Here is a 22,601-nt window from a genome sequence, read left to right on the forward strand (position 1 = left end):
GACTTCTCTTGAATCCTTGGCTGGTGATAAAGCTGTCAAACCTCATGTACCATTGCCTTGGAGATTGTTTCAATCCATACAAGGACCTCTGCAGTTGGGAAACATACCTTTCTCTTCCTTGAACTTCAAACCCTTCAGGCTGTTTCATTAGAATATTTTCTTCCAATCTTTCATGGAGAAAAGCAGTCTTGACATCAAGTTGTTCAAGTTCCAAGTCTTGGTTTGCCACAATAACAAGCAGAACCCTGATGGATGTATGTCTAACCACAGGAGAAAAGATTTCGTTGAAATCTACTCCTTTTTTCTGGCTGAATCCCTTAGCAACTAACCTAGCCTTGTATCTTATCCCTTCCTTTTCTGAAAGACCGGGTTTCCTCTTGAATATCCACTTGCAACCTACCACTTGTCTTTCTTTAGGTAGTTCAACAAGTTTCTAGGTTTGATTCTTATATAAAGATTCCATTTCCTCTTTCATAGCTAACAACCAATTTTCAGCTTCAGGATGATTGATAGCTTCTTGGTAAGTGGCAGGTTCATTTGAATCTATTTCTTCTGCTGCATGTAATGCATAGGCAACCATGTCTTCAAAACCATATCTTTCAGGAGGTCTAGTGACCCTTTTTGGTCTCTGATTGATTCCATAATTGAGTTGTGGAGGATCAGGTTCAGCAGCCAAGCATTTGCACTGGAATCTTTTGATTTCTCACCTTCTTGAGGAACAGGAGATGTATCGAAATGAGCCCTTTTTTCTGAGTCTTTGGTTATAGATTCTATATCCTTTTCTTGAGGAGAGTGGCAGCTCTGTGTTCCAGCAATTGGAACCTCAAGCTTAGGATGAAACAAATGTGATTCATAAAAAATTACATCTCTGCTGAGAAGAACTTTCTTTTCGAAGGGTGACCAGATCCTATAGCCTTTCACCCCATCACTATAACCCACGAATAGACCTTTTCTTGATCTAGGTACCAGCTTTCCTTCATTTACATGATAATAAGCATTGCAGCCAAATACTCTTAGATTTGAGTAGTTTTCTGTTTTGCCATTCCAAATTTCAATAGGAGTTTTAAGTCCTATAGCAGTAGAGGGTGTTCTATTGATAAGAAAACAAGTTGTATTGATAGCTTCTCCCCAAAAACTTCTATTGAGACCAGCATTAGACAATAGACATTTTGTTCTTTCCAGGAGTGTTCTGTTCATTCGTTCAACAACTCCATTTTGCTGAGGAGTGTTCCTAATAGTAAGCTATCTAGCAATCCCTTCATCTCTGCAGAATTTGTTAAATTCTGTTGAGTAAAACTCCATTTTTCCTACCCTCGGGTCTAAACCTCTTCCTTCAACACAGTCTTTCTCACTTTGGTATACTTAGCTCATAACTCTCACTTAGGTTCAAGAAATTGCAACAGTTCCACTCTAAGGTTTGCTACCTGGTACTTACTGGGTACTAATTGAATAAGCAAAACAGACCACTTCTCACTTATGTAAACTTGTTCAACTTAGGGTAATCTTGACACATTTATACTCATGCCACTCTATAACTTTGCACTTAAAGTTGAGGTTTTGATTGTAGTTTACGATGTCTAACTCTATAACTAGGACGTTGGTCATACCAAGGATTTCCTACTCAAGCTCCAACTACTAAGCTAGTTCTAATGGTTGAAACTAAACTTACAACAAGATTGTTAAGAATTCTACCCATTTCTTCTACCTCGGATTTAACTCTAAAGATCCTCACAATGTATCAAACTAACGGTAATGTTTCCCAAAATATTATGGTGAACACCATGGTTACCTATTCTAAATCACAGGATAAGTCTTTTCATAAGTCTTTAGTTGTCAAGAAACATTGATCATTATTTGTCCTCCTACAAGCACTCCTCTAAACTTAAAAATTATTTCGAATATTTTACTACTCCAATAAGGACCTACGCGACTAAGATATCACTCAACGGTTTACAGTGACCGACTTTTCTATGAACTTATGGCTTACTCCTTACAAGGATCTCACCCGGAAACTTAAACTTACTTGAGTCATCTCCAACAAGAATTAAGGTTAATTCAAGGAATCCTAAAATAACTTTTTGGTTTGACTACTAGTTAAGGGAATTTTATCTTAATCTTAGGTTTCCTTTCATCTCAAAACAACTTCTGCCCAAGAAGGATTTAAAGTTATCTCTCACCTAAACGTGGCATACTCTAAGGGTTATCCTCATCTAACTAAAATGCATAACAAAACTCTTAGCACGAAACATGATTCCCAAGGGTCTATAGCAACCTTAAGATAAACCCCATAATCCAACTTAACTGGAAATTCACTAGGCACTAATAATCGAAACCACTATAAAGGCTAACTCGGGGTGGGAGATCCCGACCATGCATCCCACGAACACACAAAGGCATTGATCTTGTCAAGACATGACCAGGTACACGTAAAAGGCCACAAAAGATACTAAGGTAGTCATCGGAGTATCCTCAGATTTTTTCCATATTAAGGTAGAGAAAACTAAGATTTATCTCGCTAATCATACAACTAATATCAATAATCCTTTAGGTCACCTACCTTATGCAAGAACACTCACTCTTGAACCCTTCCATGCTTAGCAATTAACTCCTTACACTCTTCTTAAGGTTTCACACTAAACCTCTTAATTATCTTTCACAACTTTTCCAACTACTCTATGTTCTTAAACAACTCTATACCAAATATTTCTCAAGAACTATAGTTACAAGTTTTTATAGGTATTATGCCTACAAGATTCTCAATCTCGCACTTAGGTGGTAACTAAACACATCTTCAAGGAACACAGGTACACGACTTACTAAGTTTGACTTTCGTCTATGGGTAACAAGGATAATGCATACTCAAGTGTTTGCCTTCGAAACATCTTAACGTGATTAACAAGGGCGAAGTCTCTCTATTCGTAACAGAAGTAACACATGACAACAGATCGAGCAGTTTAACAAGACATGATTGGAAGATGAGCAACTAATAACAAGATGAACACTCGATTGATTAGGAGACAATAATTTTTAAATCAAGAAGGACCACTCATTCAGAATTAACAACAAACATTTCAAATGAATTCTAGAAACGAAAACATGATCACAGTGTACACACATATGGGGACGTTAACAATCACTTGATTGTGTTAGAAACAACAGTAACCCAATTGTTTGATGTAGGCTCATAACACAAAGAATGAATTATACTCAAGCTTTCAAGTGTAATCAAATTACTTGACTTAAGCACGCAACACAAAGAATAGGTTGCACTAGAATTAGAAGGTACAATCAAAAGAGTATTCCTTATGAAATATAACTTGATAGGAATCATCCAACTATAGAGTATTAGCATCACTAAGAACAAGAAATCACAACAACCATAATATCTATGCAATTAAGGTAGAACACCATACTACAACTTTATATACTTAGAATTATAAGGTTCCTATAACAAGTATATAACGTACATTTAAGAAGTAAGAATTAAACAATTAATAAGGATGTATTAAGGAATCACAAGCTTCAATAACTACATTCACGACTACATACCAAATAAAGGGAGTTAAGTAGTCATGTGTTTACACATCAAGAAAGACACACTCATCCAAGATATATATATGGTCCAAAAGGTTCTTGCAACACTAATCCACGCATCAAAAGAGAAATAAGCTAACTAACAACATATACACAAGATGATAAAGGTTCATTAACACATTATCAATCAATATCAAGACTACTTGCATCACCCAATGGCTTGCCATAATGTCCAACCGCACTTTGCAAATTATAAAGATGGCCAGTTTCATAACTCATGACTCAACAGTGGATTCATGGTATAGCAGACATTAAGGATGCAAGGCATATACAAGCATTATTATTAAGTCTCATTTAATCATGTTAGACCTTGTGGCCTCAATAATCTTAAGAGAGATAGGCTTAGAATGCAGAAGAAACAACAACAATCAATTTAATAATGTTCTATAAACATGCAAGGCAAAATTGATTGCAATAACATAAATGAGATAAGGGAAGAGAGAATGCAAACACATTTTTATACTGGTTTGGCCACTTCCCGTGCCTACATCCAGTACTCAAGCAACCCACTTGAGATTTCCACTATCTTTGTAAAATCCATTACAAAGTCTGAACCACACAGGGACAACCCATCCCTTGTGTTCAGGAATCCTTTACAACAAGAGACTTACAGTCTCTAAACCAATCTCATTGAATAAGAAGAATGGAAGAAGAATTCTCTCTTCAAGAGAAGAATATTACAATGAAGATCCATGGATGAACTCTTAATGGATGTGCAAGTGTTTGCCCAGAATATTACAATGAAGATCATGTAAGAATCTTTATAGATTTTGCAACTGTTTGGTCAAGGATTTCTTTTGAGAGAGTATTTGACAATGAAGTTCTCTTGGAATCTCTCTCATTTTCTTTTGAGAGGATAAGACATTTTGGACCAGCAAAACTCTCTCTCCAATTTCATCCCAAGTCACACATATATATAGGCCTTTGATGGCCATTCAAAATCCAAATGATAAGATGTGACTGTTGGCGATATTCCTTGAAAATCCTCTCTGGTAATCGATTACAGAATTAGTGTAATCGATTACACAGTTGTTTTTCTTGAACAGTTGTGACCTTTCATTTAAAATTTGAATTCCCAACGTTCAGAGTCTCTGGTAATCGATTACATATGATGTGTAATCGATTACACACTTTCAAACCATTGGTAATCGATTACATGTATTGGTAATCGATTACATGTGCCTTGAATGACTTGAAACCTTTCATTGTGAGGCAAGGCTTGATCTTGAAGAAATCTTGAATCAAGGCTTTGTTTGTTGAAACAATCTTGTATTAATCTTGAAGCAAAATGAGCCTTGTTTGATTCTTCTTTTGACATCATCAAAATCATGTATACATACATTCACATTCTCCCCCTTTTTGATGATGACAAACATGTGATTTCTTCTCAACACCATCAAAGCTTGCATGATTTACATTCTCCCCCTTTCTCAAGCAAATTCTTAATTCTTCTTGACATCATCAAAATCTTCATGATTTACATTCTCCCCCTTTTTGATGATGACAACCACCTGTAGGTTAGGAGCAACAACAAAGAAAAAATATTTATTTGCATATAGTTTACTCCCCCTTGGTTTTGCAATGATTGCTTATATGAGATAGTTGAAGATTTCATATTTTTCATATGTAAACAAATTGTCTCATAAACAATAGATAATTTTTCTTACTATTTTATCTCCCCCTTTGTCAACATCAAAAACAAATCATGAATAGAGAGGAGAAAGATGTTACCACTTGTTGCAATGTATGAGAATCAAGTGATACCAAAAGGCATTAAAACAATCATTCAATATTAATCAAGCAAAAACAAGTACAATAACACATCAATCAAACACAATCAAATACAATCAATAATCAAATATTTCAAATTAAATTAATTAAATTAACAATCAACTAAATATACACAATAATTTCTATTATTAAAAAAATTTCAAATTTCAAATTTCAAATTTCAAATTTCAAATTTTAAATTTTAAATTTTAAATTTTAAATTTTAAATTTCAAATTTCAAATTCCAACTTCCAACTTCCAACTTCAACTTTTAGTAACTTCCCCTTCCAACTTCCAACCTCCATTTTCAACTTTCAACTTCCAATAACTTTCATTTCCAACTTCCAACTTCCAGTAACTTCCACTTCCAACTTCCAACTTCCATTTTTAACTTTCAACTTCCAATAACTACTTCCAACTTCCAATTTCCAAATTTTAATTTTCAATTTTCAAATTTAACTTTTCAAATTTCAATTTTCAATTTCAAATTTCAATTTCAAATTTCAATTTCAAAATTTCCTTTTCTAAATTTGAAATAGTTTTCTTAAAACATGAAACTAATTTGAAAAGTTTAATAGATTCTTTAAAAACAATCAAAAACTCAATCAGGAACAAACATCAAATACAATACAATCAAACACACAATCAAAAATACAATCAATCAATCATCAAACACAGTCAATCAAATTCAATCACAATCATCAAGGACAGTCTAAACTCAAGTAGAAAGCAAGCATCAAAAGTAATCAATCAAAGACAAGTGACCTGTTGGTATCATTTGATATTACTTGTTGGGGTTGTTGATCAAGTGGCCTTTGTTTGTTGTCTCCATATATCACATATTCACTTTTCTTGGGGAGAAATGTGGCCTTCGTTTGCTGTCTCCATAAATCACATATTCATTTATCTTGGAGAGAAAAAATGAATAAACTTTGATGCATGCCATGTGTTTGGAGAAATTGTTATCAATGTATCAACTTTGCTCTTCTCCATTTTCATAGTCTTTCATCATGATATCCAGACTTATGATTTTCTTCTCTGAATCACTTGAATAATTTATGACATTATCTTCCCAAGTGATATATCCTTTTTTTTCTTTCTTCTCTTTGAAATTCATCTTGTCGGATTTTTCCATTTTTCTTTTAAACACAGGACAATTGAATCTCATGTGCCCAAGTTAATTGCACTCAGCATTTTGGGGCTAAAGAGGAACCTTCTTCTTTCTTCTTTCATCATCATCTTCTTTCTTCTCTAGTTTTTTTTTTATGTAGTTGCATTTCTCTCTACCATTGTAAGAATAAATGAATCAAATTCGATGGCTTGCCATATCTTTAGATCTATGGCTTCTATAAAGATCTGCATTCGGGTTTTCCAATAATGATAACCCTCACCCTTGAACATAAGAGCCTATTCATAGAATTTCCCTCAGGAAATGGAAATTTGGATGAGGCCATATCTATTCTTGAAGTTTTTAAACTTTATACAAGAATCCCGCTCTGATACCACTTGTTAGACCTTGTGGCCTCAATAATCTTAAGAGGGATAGGCTTAGAATGCAGAAGAAGCAACAACAATCAATTTAATAATGTTCTATAAACATGCAAGGCAAAATTGATTGCAATAACATAAATGAGATAAGGGAAGAGAGAATGCAAACACATTTTTATACTGGTTCGGCCACTTCCCGTGCCTACATCCAGTACTCAAGCAACCCACTTGAGATTTCCACTATCTTTGTAAAATCCATTACAAAGTCTGAACCACACAGGGACAACCCATCCCTTGTGTTCAGGAATCCTTTACAACAAGAGACTTACAATCTCTTAACCAATCTCATTGAATAAGAAGAATGGAAGAAGAATTCTCTCTTCAAGAGAAGAATATTACAATGAAGATCCATGGATGAACTCTTAATGGATGTGCAAGTGTTTGCCCAGAATATTACAATGAAGATCATGTAAGAATCTTTATAGATTTTGCAAGTGTTTGGTCAAGGATTTCTTTTGAGAGAGCATTTGACAATGAAGTTCTCTTGGAATCTCTCTCATTTTCTTTTGAGAGGATAAGACATTTTGGACCAGCAAAACTCTCTCTCCAATTTCATCCCAAGTCACACATATATATAGGCCTTTGATGGCCATTCAAAATCCAAATGATAAGATGTGACTGTTGGCGATATTCCTTGAAAATCCTCTCTGGTAATCGATTACAGAATTAGTGTAATCGATTACACAGTTGTTTTTCTTGAACAGTTGTGACCTTTCATTTAAAATTTGAATTCCCAACGTTCAGAGTCTTTGGTAATCGATTACATATGCTGTGTAATCGATTACACATTTTCAAACCATTGGTAATCGATTACATGTATTGGTAATCGATTACATGTGCCTTGAATGACTTGAAACCTTTCATTGTGAGGCAAGGCTTGATCTTGAAGAAATCTTGAATCAAGGCTTTGTTTGTTGAAACAATCTTGTATTAATCTTGAAGCAAAATGAGCCTTGTTTGATTCTTCTTTTGACATCATCAAAATCATGTATACATACATTCACAAATCATGTAGGAGAAAATACAAATAATAATTCAAGCATGCTCAACAAAAGTACTCATAAGTAACCACACAGAGTGCACACCAGAATATGATAAGCACATAACACACTGGCCGAAAGGTTCGACCTGCTCTGATATCACTAAATGTGACATCCTCAACTCCTCACATAATTACTAATAAAGGAATAAAAATTCAAATATTGATTAAAATTATTTTTAAAACATTTTTAAATACAAGCCTTTCAAAGGGGTAAAAGGCTCACATTCACTTTCTTCTACATTACATTCAAACTTGTCCAAATAAATAATAAAGTCAGCTTGGCTCAAATAAGGCCGTCTAAGCTTCATACAATTAATATAAAACCTATATTCTAATGTCACATCCTATCAGAGCGTTGTGTTCCCGTGTCCTCTAGCATGAGATTCTTCATAGTCATTCACCTATTCATCTGCTCCCCCGAACACAAAGTTCAAGATCATCACAGGATCCAAACATAAACAACACACAAGGAGTGAGTTATCACATTCCTAACTAATGGAGAAAAACAAGATAACATGTAGGTATAAATATCATATAAACAAAATACAACTTACTTAAGCATCACTCACGTTATTTCGCCACTTTGTCGCACAACATTACATGGCAACACTACACATTTAATTCATCTTCACAACATTCACGTACTCAAGGATCAAAACACAATATCATCAAGTCAATCAATATTGAACAATACACAAGCATTATGCAACATATACACTAAGACTCAATCATATATGCAATGTGGTACCATGTCAGTGAAAAACCTCGTTGGGCGCCTAGGAGTGCATGACAAGACAAATCACACACTAGCAAGTCAAGTCACTCTCACTAGGTAATATCATAGGGAGACCAGTTAGGGTCACAGTGTTTTGCGAGAATGCTATAACCATATGGGATCAACATAGGATTAAAGGAGCACTCAAACCGTGTGACCCCCAAGGCCTATACTCCGAAGAGTCCGTCAGGGCCTCTCCCTCCTGATTCAGGTCCAACCCAGAAAATATTTTAGCACACAGACTCTATCTATGAACTGTATAAAACACACGACTCCTCAATTATTCTCAAAATAATTTTAACCCGTCGCCCTTTAAGGGACTTATCATTAACTCGTCGCCCTTAAAGTGACTTAACATTAACTCATCGCCCAAAAAGAGACTTAGCATCAACTCGTCGTCCTAAAAGGGACTTAGCATTAACTCGTCGCCCTAAAAGGGACTTAACATTAACTCGTCGCTCTAAAAGGGACTTAACATTAACTCGTCGCCCCAAAAGGGACTTAACATTAACTCATCGCCCTTAAAGGGACTTATGATCGTGTGATTGTACAATTCATAGTTCACAACTCAATGCACACAACACCTCAATGCACATATATATCTCAATCATATACATACTCAATTTATCACATACACTTAATCTCAATCACAATGGTAGAATCTCAATTTAACACGTTATCGCACCTCATGAATCATATATATTTTACCTATGAATTATGCATTACACACATTTACTCAATTGTTTTCAAAGTCATTTTAACCTGTCGGGTTCCCATAGTGGATCTCATCACAATATCCGTCGCCCTTAAAGGGTCTTATAATTGTGTGATTGCACAGTTCATAGCTCATAACTCAATACACACACATCAATATACATTTATTTCACCATTTATCACAGGTTCAATTTATCACATACTCGTAATTTGAATCACCATTTCATAATCTCAATATAATAATTTATATGAAAGGTTTGTCATAACATGGGCAATAAAACCCTTGAAATAATTCCATACAATTATATCAAAATCATGGGTCAAAATGCAAAAACATCAAGAACACACAAGTTTATTAATTAATTCTCATTAGAACATCAATTGGTACGTGGAACACAACAATATTGTATTTATAATCATAAAGGAAAAATTATAATTCAATAAACATCCCAAGATAAACCCAAATTTAGTTCTCTAAGGATTCCTATACATGTTCATTCTAAACCCCCAATTGTGATAAACTCATCCCTTATCTCTAAGCGGACTCACGTGTCTTTTGACATCGATAGCGGCATCTCTAGCGGTTCCCTGAGATTTCTCCAGTTATTCCTCCGACTGCTCTGATAGAATTCCCAAACATCAGAGAGACGGAGAGGAGATTGAAGCCTCCACTTGTACTGTCTTAATGCGATTTCTTTTTCCCCCTCCACGAATATTATCTCCCAAATTCCAACGGTGAAAGTATGCGGAATTGAATTTAAAACCACATATCAAACTTTCATGAAAATCCAACGGTTATTGAAACTGGGATCGTAGTTTTACTGAGACCATTTTGGGTTTCTACGGGAAAAGAGAAAGCTACGGTGAGAAGGGTATTTCTCTTAGCTCTGACATGATTTTGAAATTGCCAACGGTAAGAATGCTCAGAATTGGGTTGCGAACGTGATAGTCAAATTTCATGACGATCCAACGGTGAATGAGTCCGAGATCATCATTTTTTTCAGACAAATTTTGTGGGCTACGAGAAAAAGAAAAAGTTTTGAGGAGGAGGAGAGGGAAAACGAAAATGAGGGAAAGAAGAGATATCATCAGTCTAAAAACTGACCTAGCATCGCTATTTATATCTAGGATACACATAACTTATTTTTTCTCTATTTATTTATTTTTTAATATTTTATAAAAAAACTCTATTTTATTCCCTATCAAATGAATAAATCAAATATCTTTTTTTTTTCTTTAAACCATTATTTCTCATTATTTATTTATTTATAAAAACATGATCATTCTTTTTAAAACTCTATTTATTTATAAGTAACAATTCTTTTTAAATTAGTTTACGAAAAATGGGATGTTACATCTTCATCCTCTATCTTAACATCTATATCTCTTAATTCCATCAAAATAGAATTTAATTCATCAAGATGATCCTTAAGAGATGTACCTTCTTTCATGTGTAAACCAAATAGACGCCTCTTCAAGAAGAGTTTGTTGCAGATTGACTTAGTCATATACAGCTTTTCCAACTTGAGCCATAAGCCACTTGCAGTTTCTTCATTTGCAACTTAATATAAAACTTCATTAGACAAGGAAAGCAAGATTAGTGAGTGAGCCTTTTCTTCTTGTTCTGCAAGTTCTTCAGTCTTTGAAACATAGGCCTTTTCTTTTGATTCAGAAGCCACTTCTTTCTTCACAGGTGCAGAAGCAACAAGAGCCCAAACACGTTGTTCCTTCAACAAAGCACGAATCTTGATGCGCCATAAATTGAAGCTGTTCTTTTCATTGAATTTCTCAATCCTGATTGTGTTTGACATGATTTCTTGAGTGTTCTTGATCACAAAGAAGCAACGAAAGAACCAGAAACAAGACTCCCACAGCTTGATCTTTGTATTCAGACGAGAATCTTGAATTCCTTTGGTCGCAACTTGAGCTCTTGATACCAGTTTGTTATGGAAGTGATGAAGAACAAACAAGAACAACAACAATAGATGCAGCAGAACAAAATGTCATACACCGATGTTGCAGCAAAATGAAAGAGAGAGAGAGAGAGATGAGAAAGAACGCACAGAATTACGTGGTTCACCTTTGATCCTACATCCACGGGAGGGAAAACAGAAAACTATTTATTACTGATGCAGTATACAAGTGGAAGCTTATTCCAAAGAAATACAAGGCATCCTTGCCTTATATAAGCAGAGGACAAAACAGGAAAAATAACAGAATAAACTTCCATATGGATTTAGGTCACAGCCCAACAAAAACATAGTTCAACTAGGCAATATGAGATTGTCTTTTGGAATACCTTTAAAACTACAACACATCATCCATAGTATCAACCTCGACACTATGTTCAACACCTTCATGCTTTTTATTAGACCTTTTAATGTTCAACACCCATACCTCTAGTGCTTATTGTTCACACCGACCCCCTTTCCCGATTGCTGGATATGCAAATTGTGAAGACATGAAAGCTGCCAAGGAATTGTATGATGTCATGAATGACAAGAATGAAGTCACTTGGGTTGCAATGATAGCAGGTTATGGTAAGTTAGGTAACGTGAGGGAAGCCAGAAGAGTATTTGATGGTATACCTGTGCTATAGGATGCATCATCTTGTGCAGCAATGCTTGTTTGTCATGCACAAAGTAGATACGCAAATGATGTGAACCTGAGTAGGAGCGGATCGTTTGATACAGGCTACGGAGGTTTGGATGACGCCACTTCCGGTGAAGGAAGATAAGTCAGGGTAGACGCCACAAGGATTACCTTGATAAGTCTGAGATTGGTTCAACAAGGAACTCAGAGAGAAACTCTCACCAAATTTTATCAAATGTCAAAAGTCCCTTTTATTGAAAACAAAAACAAATACTTATAGTGTATCTGAAGAAAAAGATAAAAATAGACATGGGCCTTCTAAACAGTTTGGGCCAAAATTACAATAAAAATAAATTATAACTAAAAACTTATTTAACTTGGGCCTTCAAGTTAGTTTGGGCCTTCAACAACAATTAGTAGTCTTGGTAGTGCCTCTGCCTCTAGGCCTTCATCTTTCTCCACTTGGGCCTTCAATCATCATCAATGGCAGCTATACAAATGACCAGCCTTGTCTCTATGACGTGTTGGGCTTGTTTAAGTCTGCCTCTGGTCATGGGACCTTCAAGTGCTTCATGGTCCTTGCCCTTGGTTATGTCCTCATCACTCCCTCCTTCTTGAAAAGGATTTGTCCTCAAATCCAAGGCTCCTCCATCTGCATCAAAAAGAGATAGATCAGACACATTGAAAGTGGCACTTACATTATACTCACTAGGCAAGTCAATCTTGTAGGCATTGTCGTTGATCTTCTCCAACACTTGGAATGGTCCGTCTCCTCTAGGTTGAAGCTTGGACTTCCTGTGTTTTGGGAACCTCTCCTTCCTCAGGTGTACCCAAACCCAATCACCTGGTTCAAGCACGACTTTCTTTCTGCTTTTGTTGGCTTGCCTTGCATAGCTCGCATTTTTCTTTTCAATTTGAACCTTCACTTGCTCATGCAACTTCTTCACATACTCAGCTTTAGCCTGTGCATCCTTATGCTTAAACATAGCAATGTTAGGCATAGGCAACAAATCAAGAGGAGTCAAAGGATTAAATCCATACACTATCTCAAATGGTGAACAATTAGTTGTGCTATGGACAGCCCGATTATAAGCAAACTCAACATGAGGCAAACAGGCTTCCCAAGATTTAAGATTTTTCTTTAAAACAGTCCTAAGTAGTGTGCCTAAAGTCCTATTGACTACCTCAGTTTGACCATCAGTTTGTGGGTGACAAGTAGTAGAAAACAACAATTTAGTACCAATCTTACCCCACAAGGTCCTCCAAAAGTGACTAAGGAATTTTGCATCCCTATCACTGACAATGCTCCTCGGTAATCCATGAAGCCGCACTATTTCTTTGAAAAACAAATCAGCCACATGACAAGCGTCATCCACTTTCTTGCAAGGGATGAAGTGTGCCATCTTAGAAAACCTGTCAACAACAACAAACACAGAATCCTTTCCATTCTTGGTTTTGGGCAGCCCCAAAACAAAGTCCATAGATATGTCAGTCCAAGGATATTCAGGAACAGGCAAAGGAGTATACAGTCCATGAGGTTTAACCTTAGATTTAGCTTGTTTACACACAATGCAATGACCACAAAACTTATGCACATCACGCCTCATATGAGGCCAAAAGAAATGCTCTTGCAGAATTTCCAGGGTCTTTTGAACCCCAAAGTGTCCCATCAACCCCCCCTCATGTGATTCACTCACAAGCAATTCTCTAATGGAACACTTAGGCACACACAATTTATTTGCTTTAAACAAGAATCCATTATGCCTATAGTAACCATTTTCAGAAAACTTTTCACATGCAGCAAAAATTTCAGCAAAGTCCACATCATGCACATACATGTCTTTCAAAGACTCGAGACCAAACAGTTTAGTTTCAAGCATAGCAAGTAAAGCATGTCTCCTAGACAGTGCATCAGCCACTACATTCCCTTTCCCCTTTTTATGTTTGATGACATATGGAAATTGCTCTAAAAACTCTACCCACTTAGCATGCCTCTTATTAAGCTTTCCTTGGCCTTTTAAGTATTTTAAGGACTCGTGATCACTATGGATGACAAACTCTTTGGGTAATAGGTAATGCTGCCAAGTTTGTAAAGCCCTAACCAAAGCATACAATTCCTTATCATAAGTTGAATAGTTAAGGGCAGCGGCTCCTAACTTTTCACTAAAATAAGCTATCGGATGTCCCTCTTGCAATAAAACAGCCCCAATACCCACATTTGACGCATCACACTCAATTTCAAATGATTTTGCAAAATTAGGCATAGCAAGAATGGGTGCATTAGTTAACCTATGTTTGAGGGCAGCAAAGGCCTCTTCTTGTTTCTTACCCCATTTGAAACCCACATTCTTCTTAACAACTTCAGTTAGAGGAGCAGCCAATGTACTAAAATCCTTAACAAATCTCCTATAGAAACTTGCTAAACCATGAAATCCCCTCACCTCACTCAGGGTCTTAGGTGTTGGCCATTCTTGGATGGCCTTAACCTTTTCCACATCCACCCGTACTCCCTCAGCACTAACAACAAAACCCAGAAACGCCACATGATCAGTACAAAAGGAGCACTTTTCTAGGTTGGCATACAATTTTTCTTTCCGAAGCACACTTAAAACAGATTGCAAATGTTGAACATGCAAATCAAGACTAGTGCTATAGATAAGAATATCATCAAAGTACACCACCACAAATTTCCCAATAAATTCCCTTAAAACATGGTTCATCAATCTCATGAAAGTACTAGGTGCATTAGTCAAACCAAATGGCATAACCATCCACTCATACAAACCATATTTTGTTTTAAAGGCAGTTTTCCATTCATCTCCCTCTCTTATTCTAATCTGATTATAGCCACTTTTCAAATCAATTTCAGAAAACACACATGCACCATACAGTTCATCAAGAAGATCATCTAACCTGGGGATTGGGTGCCTATACTTGATGGTGATGTTGTTTATGGCTCTACAATCAGAACACATCCTCCATGAGCCGTCCTTCTTGGGTACTAGAATGACAGGTACAACGCATGGACTCATACTATCTCTCCCCAACCTTTGCTCAGGAGTTCGGATACTTGCCTTTCGATCTCCTTAGTTTCTTGTGGGTTGCTCCTATAAGCTGGCCAATTGGGAAAGGACGCTCCTGGAACGAGATCAATGTGATGCTCAATTCCCCTCAATGGTGGCAAACCATCTGGTACACTTGCTGGAAACACATCATCAAAATCCTGCAGAAGAGACTGAATACTAGAAGGCAATTTAAATTCATCAATTGGGTTAGCATGCAACATCTGACGTTGAGAAAACAATAAATAAAGGGTTGTCTCGCACAAAGCACCCTCCTCACCTCCCTTTTTGTTGCTAAATAAAGTTGTTTGCCCTCAAGTGTTTCACTCTTTTTGTTTTCTCTCTTTTCCCTCTCAAGTGTTTCACTCTTTTTCTTTCCTCTCTTTTCCTTCTCAAGTGTCTCACTCTTTTTCCTCTCAAGTGTCTCACTCTTTTTCTTTTCTCTCATTTTTATCTGATCCTCACAAACCTCTTGAGGAGATAACGGTTTGAGAACAATCTTCTTGTCAGCTTGCTTGAAAGAGATTTTGTTGGTGAAGCCATCATGCACTGCCTTGGTATCATACTGCCACGGTCTTCCTAACAGCACATGGGTCACTTCCATTGGGACCACATCACATAGCACCTTGTCATTATATCTCCCAATGGTGAGACACACCTCAACCTGTTGAGTCACTTTTACCTCTTCATCTTCACTAAGCCACTGAAGTTTGTATGGTGTAGGATGTGGCTTAGTTTCCAAATTCAGTTTGGTCACTAATGTGGAACTTGCAACATTGGTACAACTTCCTCCATCAACAATTAAAGAGCATAGCTTACCATTAGTTACACATCTGGTGTGGAAAATATTTTCTCTTTGATTGTCATCCAGTGGCTGCATTTGATTTCCCAACAGCCTTCTCACCATCAACATATCACCCTGCATAGCTTCCTCCTCATACTCTTCTTCTTCCACTTCTTCTTCACTGATTTCAGACTCACTAGTGATTTCTCCATCAGCCTTCATGATCATGGTCCTCCTGGTTGGACATTCAGAAGCAATATGTCCTCTGCCTAAGCACTTGAAACATTTTATGTTTCTGGTTCCAGTATTGGATGAGGAAGTGGAGGTGTTATGTTTGCTTCCACCTACACTGGGCGTTGCTGACTTTCCATGCGGGGATGTGGCTGCAGGTCGGAACAAATTACCTCCCTCCTTCTTGGATCTGTTGGCCCAGTTTTGGTTGTAAGTATTAGGTGAGTTCCTCCTTGTTGCACTTTTTCTTTTAATTTGCTGTTCAACCCGAAGCGCCCTATGTAACAAGTCATCCAACACCACATACTCCTGTAATTCAACAACATCTCTGATTTCAGGGTTTAGACCATTCAGGAAACGAGCCATTGTGTCTTCGGAGTCCTCTTCGATGTTGGCCCTCACTAACGCCATTTCCATCTCTTTATAATATTCTTCCACGGTTAAATTCCCTTGGGACAGCCCTTGGAGTTTCTGTCGCATGGTTCTGTTATAGCTAGTGGGCACATACCTTTTTCTCATCACCCTTTTCATCTCAGTCCATGTATCTACCTCTCGCCGTTCCTCTCTCAACATTTCTCTTTGGTATTTATGCCACCAAACAAGGGCATAGTCGGAGAATTCAGCTGCTGCTAGCTTGACTTTCTGCGCATCAGTGTAGTCATTGCAGGCAAATACGTGCTCAGTCTTCATTTCCCAGTCCAGGTAGGCATCTGGATCACTTCTACCTTTGAAGGGAGGAACATTGAGCTTTACTCCCTCAACCCGGTTCTGCCTCGGTCCGTCATTACCGCCATTGTTACCTCTATTCCCATCTATATTTCGTCTAGCATTCTGATTGGCTTGGTTCTCCAAAGCTTCTAGTCGTCCATAGACCTCCTCTGTGGTACGGTCTAGCAAACGTTGCATCTGTGCATTCATCGCATCCACTAACAGACGTTGAGCGCCGTCCAACTGATGGTACTCGTCACCACCACCACCTGCTCCAGCCATAATTCAACAGGAAAAAAAAATGTGCAATAAAAATTATTAAGGTTTCAGGACCTCACAACACTCTACTCACGTCTCTTAGATGGTAGTACACTCGTGTTTAATGCTCTCAATAGGCTTTTGTGTAATGTATTCCCTCTTGCCTTTTACCACTCGTGTTTCCTCTTAAGTTCCTGGATGGACCAAATTAGACACACAAGGTAATATAAAATAAAAGGAAAGACAATATAATGATCACAAACAGATTTGATTTGGGATAACAACTTGGACTTGATTTGGATAATAATATATTAGATTTGGATTTGGATAATAGGTGAGCTTTAATTTGGGTAACAGATATGATAACAGATAAGATATTAGGTAGGATAACAGATAAGATATTAGATAGGATAACAGATAAGATATTAGGTAGGATAACAGATAAGATATTAGATAGGACAACAGATAGGACAAGTAAACTTCAAATGCTCATAACTTTTGCTACAGTTGTCCGTTTGAGGCCCACTATATATCAAAACGCTCAGAATTCAGAGGAGAATCTAGATAAGGGGATTTGTTCCACGATTTTCTTTCAAAAAAAAACACCTCTAAATGTCTCAATTTCGTTTTCAAAGATCAAACACCCACTTTTTTTTTTTCAAAATTTTTGCAACTTTTTTTTTTTTTTTGCAACTGTTTCCTTTTTTTTCTTTCTTTCTTTCTCTTTCTTTCTTTCTTTTTTTTTCGTTTCTTTTTTTTTTTCTCTCTATTTTTTTTTTGTTTTTTTTTTTTCAGACGTCCAGCTATTAGAATTCGTTCAATAGGCAATCATCATTAGGCAAATTTGACAATTTAGCAATTAAGCAATTAGGCAATTTTTACCCCAAACAGAATTCGAATAGGCTGAAACAAAAGTTATGAACAAAAGACAGAATACAATATGATAGGCACAAGAACAAGAAACAAGAACTCAAACAATTTTATTTTTTTTTTTGACACAAAGTTTGAAAGACACAAGAAACAAGAACAAGAACGTGACAAGAACAAGAACAAGAACAAGAACGCAAATAACAGAACAAGGACAAAAACACAAACCTAGACAAATTACGAAGAAAAAAAATAGGATAGGATAGGATAGGATAGAACCTGTATCAAGAGCCGAAGGTTCACATCAGCAAAGGAAGCTATTTACATGTATGAGAAAATGAGAGAAGCAAAGATCAAAATCACTGAGGTGGCAATGGTGGGTGCTATTTCAGCTTGTGCACAACTTAGGGACATTAGAATATCAAACACACTAACAGACCATCTTGAGGAGGGTTGCTGTGGTAAGTCCTTCTGCTATTAGTTGTTTGTTATTATTTGTCAATTCAATCCATTTAGGTAAAAATGTTTCACGCTAACCTTTATCCTTTAGCTTGATTGGAACCCATTGTTCTTTTATCTCAGATAGGACACAAATTGTTTCAACTGCATTGATCCATATGCACTCAAAATGTGGAAATATAGACTTAGCATTGAGGGAATTCAGTACAATGAGATACAGGGATGTGTATACTTACAGTGCAATGATAGCAGCCTTTGCTGAGCATGGGAAATCACAAAATGCAATAGACCTTTTCTTAAATATGCAAGAGGAAGGATTAAAGCCAAACCAGGTCACATTCATTGGTGTCCTCAATGCATGTGGCTCTTCAGGTCATATCGAAGAAGGTTGTAGGCTTTTTCGGATTATGACTGGAGTATTTGGTATTGAGCCCTTACCTGATCACTATATATGCATAGTTGATCTCCTTGGGAAGGCTGGGCAACTAGAAAGAGCATACGATCTAATAAAGCAGAATGCAACCAGTTCCATTGCAACAACCTGGGGTTCTTTATTGGCAGCTTGCAGGCTTTATGGTAATGTGGAACTCGGTGAGATTGCAGCCAAACATCTCTTTGAGATTGACCCTGAGGATTCTGGAAATTATGTGCTTCTAGCAAACACTTATGCGTCAAATGATAAATGGGAACGTGCACAAGAGGTTAAGAAGGTGATTAGTGAAAAGAGAATAAAAAAACCTTCAGGTTATAGTTCAATTCAGTGAGTGATCAAGAAGCAGTTTGATCGTCAATTTCAGCCAACATATCCTCTTTCGATCATGTAATGTTCTCCTGTTCACTTGTGTGCTGGCCAACATTGTTGAAGGTTTTCAGTAATTGTGGTATGAGCTTTAAATTATGATTATTCTTATTTTGCTGTTTGCTGGTTCTTCTGCAAAAACTACAGATGAAACTTTGGGACAGAGGTTGTAATATCGTTTCTGTCTGCAATCTTTGTGAGCAGAATTTTGAAACCAGTGATCATCTCTTCTTTTGGTGCCCTTTTTCTGTGAAGATCTGGAATTGGAAGCAGCAGCTGCTAAACAAATCCTTTGATTGTTCATCAATCCAAGGTATCCTTTCTTCGGCTGTTTTGGGATGGTCTCCTCAAATGAAAGATACTGTTTTGGCTGCGGTTATTTTTTCTGTCTGGATGATTTGGCACTGCAGAAACAGAAAACGTTTCCATAGCCGAGCCATCACCTATCAAAGTGCAATGGCTCTTATTGTTGCTAAGGACAAAGTCACTGGCAACATGACTTCGGCCTACATGAGCAACTCAATTTCAGAGTTCAGCATCAATAGAGCTTTAGGAGTGGTTGGTTACCCCAGGAAATCTGTTCACATCATCCAGGTGAATTGGTTTCCTCCTTTGTATGGCTGGGTAAAATGTAACTCTGATGGCTCAGCCAAAGGTTCTCCCAGGGTAGCTGGCTGTGGTGATATTTTTACTAATCACAGAGGGGATTTCTTAGGCGATTGTTGGGTTACAAGTGTGAGGTGAAGCCCCACATCGGGTAGAAGTGGAAAGGTTGAACATCATATAAGTGAGGAGAAGATCCATAAATTTGAGCCTTAAGGTTTTAGGTTAGAATCTAATTCTATTAGTGTTTCAGTACTTCAATAATATGAACTCTGTGCCTTGGTCCTTGCAAAATAGGTGGAGAAACTGTATAGCTTTAACTAAACAGATAAGTTTTGTAGTTGGTCAAATTTATAGAGAAGGTTACACTTGTGTAAATACCCTAGCCTCTCATGTACCTGCGAAATCACATTGTTTCTTTTTTTATTTATTTTAAGTGTTATGCGATCCAAATATCCACCTTCTTAACATACACACTCTTGTTGATATTTGATAAATTCATAAACAAGCCAATAGTAATATTACTGCTGCTTATGTATGTGAGCTTTACTAGTTATAGTTTCAATTTATTCACGGACATGCAATATGATTTTGTCACATTTCTATTTTTAAAATCTTCATAGGTTTATCACCTGGAAGGTGGAATTCTAAAATATCTTGAGATTCCAGACTCAAGAGACAGAGAGCCTCTAGGAAGGAGAGTGCTTTGTTTTCGACAGAAGAGTCTCTGGGGAGCATGGTTTGGTGCCAGGAAATTTCAAGTCTCTGGGTGATGCTGACATGGAAGCTCCAGAATTTGAATATGGAGTCTCTTGTCCTAACTGTTTCACTGAAATCAGATGAAGAGAGCTCGAGCATGACGAAGACAATTTGAGAGATGGGGAATCATAGGTTGTCGCCGGCAAATTGGCAACCGGAAAGTACTAACAGGGAACCAAAGCAGCTTTCATGTTCTATTTATGTAGTCAGACAAAGAAGAATGAGAGAACATGTTTCATATCTGTTTTAAACAAATGTTTTTGGCTTCCTCTTGTGTTCGGTGGGCAAGAAACTATAGATGTACGTTTGACTCTTAAATGTTATTTCTTGTCATACTCGTTTGGTGTCTAGTCTCTTGAGAAAGGTCACCACTTTTTGACATTCAATGAATGTGTATTGTAACTAAGAGGAATGCTGGAAATTTTGTTCTTTGATTATCTTTGATACTGTTAGAATAAAATGTTGAAAACCTACAAATGGAAATATATTGGCCCAAGTTATTTAAAGGAACTCACACCGAGTTTCACCTAATAATATGATATAGATTTTCTCTGATCCCTCCTCAAATGATATTCGAAAAATGGTATGGATAATGTCTCTAGTTATCTTTCTTGTATGTTGTAAACAATTTGTCTAATGCAAACTCTATTTTGTTTGTGGCATGATTCTATTTCAAGAAAGCTAGATTCTTCATTTGATTATGAAGTTAACAAAATGTTTTGGATGTATAGTTTGGTTTCTCAACATTCAACAAGCAAATAAAGACGCAACATGTACAAGAGAGAGGATTCTGAGTACTATAATACTACTTGGTAATGCATCAAAAGATCCAAATTCTATGATACAAATTGCCCACTACTTGTTTATTTCAAAATACCAAGTATGGAGTCAAAATGAAACCAAAGCCACTGCCTTCTATTGTGAAGACTCTGGGAAAACATCATTGTTGAGTTGCTTGAGAGCTTGGAAAACTTGAGAACTTCTATCAAATATCTGAGCCCTTCGGTTGTAATCAGAAGGCTCTTTTCCCACATCTTCACCCATTATAGCTTCTCTTTCCAAACACTCCAACAGCTCCACAACCCCCTTTCTTTCTCCACACTTGTGCCTAAACGTTGCCATTCCACTCCTACCCTTTTCCTCATCTTCTTGTGGTTTCATGTCAGCTTCCAAATCCCATTTTGCACACCCCACCACAACAAAACCATTGTTATTCTTCTTCTTTTGTCGCTGCACAATACAAGAAGCATGGATCGGCCAAGAAATGTTGACCTTGAAGCTCAAACCTCTCACACTACTAGGAGAGACACGGGTTTGACAAGGAGAGGAAGGGTTATTGGATTTACTCATAGAAAGAGAAGTGGATAACATATGGAAATCAGCAACATACAAAGACCCTTTCATGTTTGAGGACTTTGGATGGATTATTATGTATGAATGTTAGTGTTGTGATGTTATATATATATATATGAGGTTTGAGCAGAGTGATGGTGACCAACTTGTCCACGCATCAGTACCGTGATTAATGTGTACACGTGGCATCTTTCTAGCATAGTGACAGGGCTTTCGAGATCATTGGAGGATGTCCTCGGGAACTAAGAAAGAGGGCACGTTTTAAAAAGAGTGATGGATATCTACCACACAAATCTGGTTGTGAAAAGTGTGATGATTTTTCTGCCCAAATTATTTATAACTATTTTTTTAAGTGGGAGTGTTTAAAAAATAAATAAATAATTAAATTTGTTTTGGTATTTTTTTAAGTGGGAGTGTTTAAAAAATAAATAAATAATTAAATTTGTTTTGGTGTGAGATGCTGATAAATTTGTTTTTAAAAGTTAAAATATATAAATTTAATTTCTGAATGTACAAAGATATAATAAATTAATCATATAAATAATTTAATGATAAATTGATCTTTATTTTATAATTTAATGTTAAATTAATTTTAAAAATATAATTTATTGATAAATTCTTGAACACAATAACTTAATGATAAAATATCTTAAATATTTGACACCAAGATTAATCTATTGCAT

At 36.6% G+C, this 22,601-nt stretch overlaps 3 protein-coding genes across 3 annotated transcripts; 1 reads left to right on the forward strand and 2 right to left on the reverse strand.

Moving 5' to 3' along the window:
* Positions 1 to 11,005: 11,005 nt before the first annotated feature.
* Positions 11,006 to 17,519, reverse strand: LOC106795919 (uncharacterized). Its single transcript, XM_041009066.1, has 6 exons — positions 15,527 to 17,519; positions 15,106 to 15,410; positions 13,449 to 15,028; positions 12,745 to 13,106; positions 12,647 to 12,681; positions 11,006 to 11,269 (listed from the first exon to the last, which is right to left on the reverse strand). Exons 1-6 carry the CDS (start codon positions 17,100 to 17,102, stop codon positions 11,006 to 11,008), a joined length of 4,122 nt encoding a protein of 1,373 aa, XP_040865000.1. The 5' UTR covers positions 17,103 to 17,519.
* Positions 17,182 to 19,173, forward strand: LOC102664599 (pentatricopeptide repeat-containing protein At5g44230). The gene is made up of 3 exons (XM_041009067.1): positions 17,182 to 17,187; positions 18,235 to 18,406; positions 18,528 to 19,173. Exons 1-3 carry the CDS (start codon positions 17,182 to 17,184, stop codon positions 19,166 to 19,168), a joined length of 819 nt encoding a protein of 272 aa, XP_040865001.1. The 3' UTR covers positions 19,169 to 19,173.
* Positions 19,174 to 21,287: 2,114 nt separating this feature from the next.
* On the reverse strand, positions 21,288 to 22,000 carry LOC100305728 (uncharacterized). The gene has a single exon (NM_001248946.3). It carries the CDS (start codon positions 21,967 to 21,969, stop codon positions 21,481 to 21,483), a length of 489 nt encoding a protein of 162 aa, NP_001235875.1. The 5' UTR covers positions 21,970 to 22,000; the 3' UTR covers positions 21,288 to 21,480.
* Positions 22,001 to 22,601: the final 601 nt, after the last annotated feature.

This window comes from Glycine max, chromosome 14 (assembly GCF_000004515.6).
Source record: "Glycine max cultivar Williams 82 chromosome 14, Glycine_max_v4.0, whole genome shotgun sequence".
NCBI classification, from domain to species: domain Eukaryota; kingdom Viridiplantae; phylum Streptophyta; class Magnoliopsida; order Fabales; family Fabaceae; genus Glycine; species Glycine max.